The sequence below is a fragment of the Rhinatrema bivittatum genome, chromosome 17 (genome assembly GCF_901001135.1).
Source record: "Rhinatrema bivittatum chromosome 17, aRhiBiv1.1, whole genome shotgun sequence".
NCBI classification, from domain to species: Eukaryota; Metazoa; Chordata; class Amphibia; order Gymnophiona; family Rhinatrematidae; genus Rhinatrema; species Rhinatrema bivittatum.
The window spans coordinates 35,417,253-35,428,250 of NC_042631.1; the positions used below are offsets into that span (position 1 = coordinate 35,417,253).

General features: G+C 42.6%; 1 protein-coding gene across 1 annotated transcript in view; it reads right to left on the bottom strand.

The window, feature by feature from the left end:
- The window catches only part of CD81 (CD81 molecule), a 195,448-nt gene extending 185,519 nt beyond the window's left edge, over positions 1–9,929 (bottom strand). The window contains exon 1 of the mRNA XM_029583180.1: positions 9,744–9,929. Coding sequence (XP_029439040.1) covers positions 9,744–9,809 — 66 coding nt within the window. The 5' untranslated portion in view covers positions 9,810–9,929. The remainder of the gene's footprint in view (positions 1–9,743) is intronic.
- Between the last annotated feature and the right edge of the window lie 1,069 nt (positions 9,930–10,998).

Consider the following 10,998-nt stretch of genomic DNA (forward strand, 5'->3'; position numbering starts at 1 on the left):
TAAGCAGGGCCCAATGACCTTGAGGTTGCAGTTGCACCAGGCCACACAGAACCTCCAGGATCGCATTCGAATCACCTCCAGGACTCATTGTCCTGGTAGCGGGTACTTTCAAATCTGCAATAGGAATCTCAATCCAAAGTCCTCCCACCCAAATTGTCCTAAACATGGATGCGTCCACCCGGTGATGGGGACCTCAAGTAGATGAGCTCAGCTCCCAGGGTTTCTGGTCTGCCCAGGAAAACTATCAAATCAATTTGTTGGAACCTCAGGTGATCAGGTACGCATTATGGGCTTTCACAGATCAGCTAACAAAGTTGTCCTGATCCAAAATGACAACTAGGTAGCGATGTGGTATGTCAACGGGCTCGTACCTCCTGTGTCAGGAAGTGGTTCAAATCTGGTCATGGGCCATATCCCACAGTATGGTGCTCAGGGTCATGTGCCTGGCCAGAACAGAGAACATGTTAGCGGACAGAGTGAGTCATGCCATTAGACTCCACAAGTGGTCTCTGGACCAGGGGTTGCAAATCAGATATTCCATCTCTGGGGAGCCTGGACATGGATCTCTTTGCATCCTCTTGCAAAAGAAAGGCACCTCTGTACTGCTCCCTGTACAGGACAGACGGCAAACAAGTTTCAGATGTCCTGGTCCGACATTGGGGTAAGGGTTTTCTGTAAGAGTATTCTCTGAGTCCCTTAGTGGTGAAGACTCTCTTGAGGCTTCGCAAGGACAAGGGGACTATGATCCTCATAGTCCCTTATTGGCTGCGACAGGTCTGGTTTCCACTTCTATGAAAATTGTCCATCTGGAGACTAATTAGTCTGGGGACTTCCACAGATCTCAACAGCAAGATCGAGGCAATTTGTGATGTCCCAATCTCCAGGCCCTGTCACTCACAGCCTGGATATTGAGAGGTTAATTCTGCAAGCACTTGATGTCTCAGAGGATGTCTCTTGGGGTCCTAATGGAGGGCTTTCTAGAAGCCACTAGAAGGTCCCATAGACTGAAGTGGAGGAGGTTTTCCATGTGGTATGAGCATAAGGCCCTAGATGAGTTCTCCTGCCCCACACAACAACTGCTCATTTAGTTTTTACACCTATTGGAAGCTGGCTTAAATCAACTCCGTTAAAGTTCATCTCAGTTTAATTGGCACATACCACCATGGTGTAGATGGTACACCCTTCTCTTTAAAGCCTATACTTGTACAATTCATGCAGGGCCTGCTTCAATTGAAGCCTCCCCTAAGGCCTCCCACTGTGTCTTGGAACCTCAACATAGAATTAGCTCAGCTGAAAGCTCATTTTGAGCTGCTGCACTCCTGTGACCTGAAGAACCTGCTACCAAAAATGCCCTTCCAGGTCAATCACTTCAGTGTGCAGTGTCAGTGAGCTCCAGACCTTAGTGACTTTTCCAACACACAATTCTTTCATGATAGGGTGATCTTGTGCATACACCTGTGGAAGAGATCTGAAGGAACTAAAAAATGAAATTTCAGACCTATTAGTAAAAATTTGTAACTTATTAAAATCATCCATTGTACCTGAAGACTGGAGGATAGCAAATGTAACCCCAATATTTAAAAAGGGCTCCAGGGGTGATCCGGGAAACTACAGACCGGTTAGCCTGACTTCAGTGCCAGGAAAAATAGTGGAAAGTGTTCTAAACATCAAAATCACAGAACATATAGAAAGACATGGATTAATAGAACAAACTCAGCATGGCTTTACCCAGGGCAAGACTTGCCTCACAAATCTGCTTCACTTTTTTGAAGGAGTTAATAAACATGTGGATAAAGGTGAACCGGTAGATATAGTATACTTGGATTTTCAGAAGGCGTTTGACAAAGTTCCTCATGAGAGGCTTCTAGGAAAAGTAAAAAGTCATGGGATAGGTGGCGATGTCCTTTCGTGGATTGCAAACTGGCTAAAAGACAGGAAACAGAGTGTAGGATTAAATGGGCAATTTTCTCAGTGGAAGGGAGTGGACAGTGGAGTGCCTCAGGGATCTGTATTGGGACCCTTACTTTTCAATATATTTATAAATGATCTGGAAAGAAATACGACGAGTGAGAATCAAATTTGCAGATGACACAAAATTGTTCAGAGTAGTTAAATCACAAGCAGATTGTGATAAATTGCAGGAAGACCTTATGAGACTGGAAAATTGGGCATCCAAACGGCAGATGAAATTTAATGTGGATAAGTGCAAGGTGATGCATATAGGGAAAAATAACCCATGCTATAATTACACAATGTTGGGTTCCATATTAGGTGCTACAACCCAAGAAAGATCTAGGTGTCATAGTGGATAACACATTGAAATCGTCGGTACAGTGTGCTGCGGCAGTCAAAAAAGCAAACAGAATGTTGGGAATTATTAGAAAGGGAATGGTGAATAAAACGGAAAATGTCATAATGCCTCTGTATCGCTCCATGGTGAGACCGCACCTTGAATATTGTGTACAATTCTGGTCGCCACATCTCAAAAAAGATATAATTGCGATGGAGAAGGTACAGAGAAGGGTTACCAAAATAAGGGGAATGAAGAAAGACTAAAGAGGTTAGGACTTTTCAGCTTGAAGAAGAGACGACTGAGGGGGGATATGATAGAGGTGTTTAAAATCATGAGAGGTCTAGAATGGGTAGATGGGAATCGGTTATTTACTCTTTCAGATAGTAGAACTCCATGAAGTTAGCATGAGGCACATTTAAAACTAATCGGAGAAAGTTCTTTTTTACTCAACGCACAATTAAACTCTGGAATTTGTTGCCAGAGGATGTGGTTAGTGCAGTTAGTATAGCTGTGTTTAAAAAAGGATTGGATAGGTTCTTGGAGGAGAAGTCCATTACCTGCTATTAAGTTCACTTAAAGAATAGCCACTGCCATTAGCAATGGTTACATGGAATAGACTTAGTTTTTGGGTACTTGCCAGGTTCTTATGGCCTGGATTGGCCACTGTTGGAAACAGGATGCTGGGCTTGATGGACCCTTGGTCTGACCCAGTATGGCATTTTCTTATGTTCTTAAAGCTGTGACATGGAGTTCTCTCCACCCATTCATCTCTCACTATTGCTTGGATAGGGATGGCTGACACGACCGTAGGTTTGGCCAATCTGTCCTTCAGAATCTGTTTAGATTTTAGAACCCAACTATTTCCTGCCTAGGATTCATTATTTGGGTTCAGGCTGTCTCCCCCTTTGTTACCAACAGCACCATCATTGTTGTGCCCGTTGGCACCTGGTTTGCATGTCTGTTGGTCCCCATGTATGTTGGGGGAACAGCTTGAAGCTAGGGATTCACCCATGTGTGAGGACTACCATCCTGCTCGTCTTCGGAGAAAGCAGCGTTTCTTACCTGTGTTCTCCAAGGACAGCAGGCTGTTAGTTTTCATGACACCTGCTCGCCACCCCACGGAGGTGGGTTTCTCCTGTTTTGTTTTTTTGTTAGATGTCCAATTCAACTGGAGAGGGACCCCACGTGGACATGTGGTACATGGCATGCTGAACATGCTCAGTGTGCCAAGTTAAAGTTCTAGAAACGTTGACATACTGAGCTTTTATATTAGATTGAATTTTATATTCTGTGGTGGAGCACAATTTCTGTAGTCTCAGATCTGCCCCGAGGGAAGTTTTTCCCATAAACTCATGCATGACAGCTGGTAAAATGCAACAAGGTGTTCCAGACTGCTGATAAATAGAAAAATGAAATTTTGTATTTTCATAAAAATAATTATCCAAAAAGTGAAAACTACATTAGCACATTTAAAGAGCAAGTTATGTGCAGTCATCTTCTACTGTGTCTGTGTAGTCATCTTCTACTGAAGTGTTTTACTGATTATTTAAAAATCACAGGAGTTTATTCCTGATTTACAGATGTTTTAAGTATCTAAATTTCTGCACGATAAGAATGACTATAGAAGAGGAAACATCTACACATTGATGACAGCTGATTCTTAACGTCAGCTCTCACAGAAGGCTACCTTTCAAGATTCCTCCAACAATCCATCAGGAGATGAGGTGCTTCATCAATTGCCAAAAGATGACTAACTGCTTCTGCAGATTTTTTAGCACACGAAGGGGAGTTCAGACGAAAGGGAACCGCACAGAAGGAACCCGCACCCGGGAAGGATACAAAGGCCAAGGCAGCCCTTCAGACTATCATCAAATACGTACCAGACAGCAAACGTGCAACAATCGACAGTGACTAATTTATCACATAAAATATAGACAGAAGCTCATCTTAACAGTGTTGAATAAAGGGTTGTTTTTCACAAACAGATAATTTTGATCTATTTTCTTTTGAGGTACCACTGCAGAAATTTTTGCAGCTATTACGTTTGAACTCTTTATGCATAGGCTCAACATATAACTGGTGACGACTCTATAGTGAGAAAGCCATCTAAATGGTGCCCACCAGGCCCAACTGAACCTCACATCAGCACCTTCGTTGACTTGGTATGTAAAGATTTAATTATTCATGCAAAAGCAGTGTCTTTCAAAAACATGACTTGTTCTGAGCAGTTGGCATTACACCAGTTACAAGCTGACAATAGTATAATTAAGCCTGCCAATATAGAGTGGGGCAACAGGGGTGTTTTAAACACAGACAACTATGTCCAAGGGATTGAACAACCAATGTATGATACCAATTTTTACAGTCCCTTGACTGAAGAGCCATAAAACAAAAAAAATTGATCACCTGTGCAATTTAGCATGTATTAGCCTCTTTGATGGTAATCCAGTTGCAGTCTTTTCGCAAGCAGATACTCCTGCGTGTCCCCGTTCTTATATACAAATGGTTACTCAACCCACCGGGAGACCCATAGTTTCTTCACATGGGTTTCTATTGGAACCTCTAAATTTTGAGAGAGATTCTTTAGGGATTTTGTGTTTCAGCTGCAAGAGAGGTTGCTCATCATGATTACGATCCTAGAACAGTTTACTCACTGTCACTATAGACATTACATCATTGTACACCAACATTCTGCAGAATGAAGCCATTATGAAACATTTGTTGGATACAAGACCTGTTTTTAATAGATTAGTATATATATATAAATAAATATAATGAGATATATGTGCATAATCCAAATGTATGAAAACAATTTGATGCTGTTGAAACAAAATACATATTAATTTTGAAATAAAAATAAATTTATTATATAGTGTGTAAGGACTGACAAATTGGTGAGCATAACAGTATTGTTCTCTTGTTTTTGAAAAGTAATTACTACAGGACAAGGGATTATTGGTATTTTTGTAGATACAAGACCTGACCCAATTCGGGTTCTGACTGATTTTCTCATTGAGCTCAATGCGATAGCTATGAAAGCTCTTTTGTTTTAGCAACATTGGGGAGGCCATATTTGTTGAAAATAGCAGTTATCAAATCTTTATGTGGATGCCTTCAAAGCTCAATGGTTACCATTTTTTCCTTTTAGTTGTATTATCAAACTTTGGAAACGTTACACTAACGATATCATCATGCTCTAGTTTGGTGAAGCAGATGCATTATCACAATATTTTGCCTGGTTGAATACCAGAGACAACAATTTGCAATTTACGTTATGTGGCTGACCCACATCGGGTCAGCTATTTGGCTATATCTTTTTTTTATGAAAATGCTAAGTTTCATTTTTCTATACTTCAGAAGTCTACAGACCAGAACACCTTTTGCATTTTACCAGCTGTCACGCACAGAGTTTACGAGAAAATCTTCCCTCAGGGCAGTTCCTGAGATTATGTAAATTGTGCTCTACCACCACAGAATATAAAATTCAAGCCAATGGTATGAAAGTTGAGTTTGAGGAGAGAAGGTATCCACATCAAGACTATCCAACGAGCATTCAAGAGGGGAAGGCTTGCTATTACAACCTGAGCAGTGAGATAAAGAGGACTCCTGATGTGTGTGCTTCCATACAGTCCTTTTGCTTGGATGGTTCAAAAGAGCAGCCAGAAACATTGGGAGATTTTAAAGTTACGCCCTACTTTTCAAGAATCTCCAGTTTTTTGCCTTAACAATGGCCCCCCCCAATATCAGCGATAAGTTAGTGAAATCCCATTTCATCGCAACAACCGTAGCAGGAGAAACAGTAACTTAAGGTGGACATTTCCTATGTGGTCATTGCTCCGTGTGTTAAAGATCCTTTAGTGGCAATAAATTGGACTTTCCATCTAAGATCTCTAACCTCATTCTCTGCAACAGGGGTCATCTATATTATTTGGTGCCCCTGTTCTAAATTGATATTGGTAACAACTTGCTTGATTAGAATCCAAATACAGGAACATATTAGCTGCATTTAGAAGAAACACATCTGAGCTCCTTTAGTTCCACAATGGATGGAAACAGACCACACAATTAATGATCTTGTTTTTACAATATTAGATCATCATCCGCCAAGTTTTAAGGAAGACAATTTTTCTTCAACATATATACAGGGAATATTTGCACACCTCATGGTCTCAATATATATCAAATGGGCAGCCTTCTGACTATTGTGTGTGTTCTACTGTGAGCTTTTTCAGTTGATCATCTATGTTTTGCGCAGGGAAACTACTACATGACTCATGACTTCCCCCATAGTACTTTTGGAACTGTAATTAAAATAAATTAGAAATAAACATTTTTAAATAATTTTTTTTTAAATATATCTTATGTTCCCATTGGTTGGGTCCCTCATATGCCACTTGGCTCTTGGGAGCAAAGACCAGTGTGGCTGCCATATTCTACATAGAACGAGACAATAATCCACTTCAAGTAAGTGGTTTACTGCACATAGTTTTTTTCTTTTAATGATTATCAGGAATCATGGTTTGTGTTTCATGTCATTGCAGCTTTATCAGAAGATCTCTGATGATGCAGGCGAAATCATGCCAAAACGCTGCAGCATCAGATGTGGAGTGGACATTAAGCCACATTTGCTACGGTGATCGTCTGCTGAAGATCTAACACCGCAGACAGCCAGGAGATATAGCTAACAGCAGCTCCCCTCCCCCGCGACAGTATGATACAACTTCATGTGAAGGAATTATTGCCTTGAACTATGTTACAGCACCAGCGGCAGTTTGCTCAATGATGCCATATTGGCATTGAAAAGAACAATACAATGCAAGATAAGTTATTTTGATCTAATTTGTTAAAGTTTTCGAATTAAAAAGTTCACGTAGGGTTAGCACATAGCTTGGTGAACTGATTAAACTCTGTGCATCAGTGTGGCTGCTCTGTGAAATAATTTTGAGCATTACTCATCCTTCATATGAGGGTTTAACAGCCCTAATTATGAAACCAGCAAAACATTTTTTTTGTTTTAGTGATTATAACACTGTAATTGGTTGTGATTAGGGAACTGCATCCATAAGCAGTTACAATTCTTTGTGAGTCGTATTGCTTATGGGTTGTACATTGTTTTGCTTCTTCTAAGAATTTTTCCCTTTGTTCCAAAAAATTGGTTTACCAACAATGTCAAGACTTTCCAAACCTGCCCTGATGACCCCTACAGCCCGTCGGGTTTTCTAAATATCCACAGTGAATACGCCCGAGATGCATTTGCAGGCAATGAATGTAAATGCATCTCATGAATATTCAGTGTGGATATCTTGGAAACCCAACTGGCTTGCAGTACTTGAGGACCAGAGATGCCTATCCTACTTTAAAAGAACAAAAATAAATAAAAAGCTTCCTTTCTGAGAGTTTTTTGTGGGGTTGGGATCTCAGAAAGGAGTTTCCCCTCCCCCTGCCTTAAAGCAAACTAGGCAACTCTGGTCCTTGAATACTGCAAGCAGTTTTAGTTTCCAACACAGCCACACTGAATATTCATAAGTGCTGGGGCGACAATAAAGATGAGCAGCCTGGCCTAGTTCTTGTTGTTTTCATAGGAGGGGAGTGTGGGGGGAGAGGAAGAGAAGGAGCGGGCTTGTAGCAAAACATGTTTGCTACACGATTCAAGGATCACTGAGTGGGTATCTAAGCCAGCAAAAGGAGTCTAAAAGCCTTACATAGTAAAACAAGATTTCTAAAAAAAAAAGACTAAGAAAAATAAAAATTTGGAAGGCGACACCTTTTTATTGGACTAATTATACATTTCTTGGATTAGTTTTTGGGAACCAACAGCTTTCCTGACCTGAGGTAGTACTAGTTCAGGAATGTTGAATCAGTCCAAAAATAAAATAAAATATATATATATATATATATATGGTGCTATCTTTTTTTTAATTTCATAACAGTTCCATGCATTCAAGAAGCCTAGCATGGCAACCACACTACTTTATTAATGAACAGGACCAAGTGCCAAGGCAGCCTGGCAAGCTCCCAGCCTGGCTACAGAGACTGAAGCTCTTCTTGTTAAGAGGAGTATGGACTGCAAGGAACATCATCAATGCCAGCAAGGAAGCTCGGATTACACACACGCACAGCTGCAGGGTTTACAGCTCGGTGCTGCTACAGCGCTGCCCGAGCTCTGCAAAAACCTTACAAACTTGTCATTGTATCATGCTAAAGTTTGAGACTAAACTACCCAAGGAGTTAAGCTGGTTTCAGAATACATTTGAAAATATTTAACATACGTGGATAAGCTGTTCTTTATTTTTTAAGGAACTTGGAACATTTTTTGCATTAGATTTAGCTAATCATATTTGCACGGATATAAATGACTGCACATGTAATCATATAATATAGAGATGCACGTACGGAGGGGCTTAGGCGTTAATGCAATCTCCTGCCCCCTCTGTGGAAAGCACTCACTTTAACAGTGGTTTTGTGGGGCCTAGAAAAAAAAAACCCCTCAAAAAGTTGCAACCTACAAAAACTGTAAGCCGAGAGCGAGACGGTCAGATGTGGGGTGTGGTCTGAGGTCTCTGCAAAAATACTGAAAAGGGAGTGGGGGAGGGGGCTGGAGGAAGAATCTGCGAAGGCAGCAGAAGAACCCCCCCCTCTATGTACAAAACCTTTTAGAGAGCGCCGCGGTGCTGGCTTCCCTCTGAAACTGAAAAAAAAAATAAAAAAAGATGCCATGCCTGGACCGCGCAGCCCTTGCCACATGCCACAAACTCGGCGACAGCTGAAGAGCTTAACCTCCCCGGGGGAGCAGCAACATGAAACTTATTTGTCTTCTTGTGCTTCCAACAGTTTCATCTCCCACCCCCCCCCCCCCGACCAATCGTGCTTGAAAAATCTCCACCCAAAAATGTCAAAAAAAACGAGGCCAGCAAAGCGAGCCCCCGCGCGCAGAGAAACCCGGCTCCGCCACCGACCTTTATGCGCGTCCATCCCAGCCCGGGCGCAGTTTTTAGGGGGGGGGGGGGGTTTTGGCGGGCACCGCGCCGCATGCCCAGCGCAGCCCGCTCCCTCCTCCATGTCCTCGGGCAGGAGGAGGAGGAGGGAGCGGGCTGCGCGGTTCCTTACAGGTGGTTGCCTAACTTTAAGGGATTGTGGTTCCCCCTCCCCAGGGCGGCGGGGATCGGAGCCACGGCCGCCTGCCCGGGGGTAGAGGGAGGGCTCCCCGCCAAGGCAGAGAAGGAGGAGGAGAGCCCCGCTCTTAGCCATGCAACCATTTTCTTGCCAGGTAGCCCCGTGGGAAATTACCGTTGGCTCGGGCTTGCCCCTCCCTTCTTGCCCGATAGGAGGTTTAACAAAAATAATAATAATCTGGATTTCCTTTCCCTCTGCCCCAGAAGGATATACTGGGGGAGGAGACTCCATGTCTGTCTCTCTTCCCCCCCATAAATCAGACAAACGCTCCACTCACCCAGAATATGAAATTAAAGACGAAGAGCATGTATTTGATGCATTTGGTGCAGCCTTCCACGCCCATTGTTGCCGCTGCTACGATCCGTTAAACGAAGATGATGGAGGAGGGAAAAGGCAGGAAGGAGAAAAAAAAATCCCAGCAGCCGTCGCCGCAGACAGAGCTAAATAATCCTTCTGCGAGAGAGAGAGAGGGGCGGTCCCGCTCGCCCCTTACTCCCCCCGCCTCCCACTGCCCCTGCCCACCGAGCCGCTTAAAGGCGAAGCTGGCTCGCCACACTGCCACAGTCGGCCGCTAAGATTAAGAGGAAAAAAAAGTGAGGGTATGAGGTACTCCAGATAGAGACACTAGATATGTAGTAGTAGATCGGCACTGTATGTATGTAGTAGTATCCAGATAGAGACACTAGATATGTAGTAGTAGATCGGCACTGTATGTATGTAGTAGTATCCAGATAGAGACACTAGATATGTAGTAGTAGATCGGCACTGTATGTATGTAGTAGTATCCAGATAGAGACACTAGATATGTAGTAGTAGATCGGCACTGTAGAGATTTTAGACAGAGCCTTAAGTAGAAGCAGGACATACCCTAGTGACCCTACTGCCTCTACCAGTCGGATTTTCAGGATATCCACAATGAAGAGGCATAAGATATATTTCTATATATGCGGGGATCTGCATTAGAGTGCACAACTATAGGCATGCTGTATATCAGGTTTCCCCCCCTGTTGTGGATTTCAAATTGGTTTAAAGACAAGGAAACAGAGAGTAGGATTAAATGGTCTTTCACAGTGGAAAAAGGTAAACAGTGGAGTGCTTCAAGGATCTGTACGTGGACCCCTGCTTTTTAAGATATTTATAAATAATCTGGAAAGGGGTACCACAAGTGAGGTGATCAAATTTGCAGATGACCCAAAATTCTGCAGAGTAGTTAAATCTCAGGATTGTGATAAACTGCAGGAGGACCTTGTAAGACTGGAAGATTGGGCGTCCAAATGTGGACAAGTGCAAGGTGTTGCATATAGGGGAAAATAATCCTTGCTGTAGTTACACAATGTTAGGAGCTACCACCCAGGAAAAAGATCTAGGCATCATAGTGCATAACACTTTGAAATCGTCGGCTCAGTGTACTGTGGTGGTCAAAAAAGCAAACAGAATGTTAGGAATTATTAGGAAGGGAATGGTTAATAAAACGGAAAAGGTCATAATGCCTCTGTATCGCTCCATGGTGAGATCGCACCTTGAATACTGTG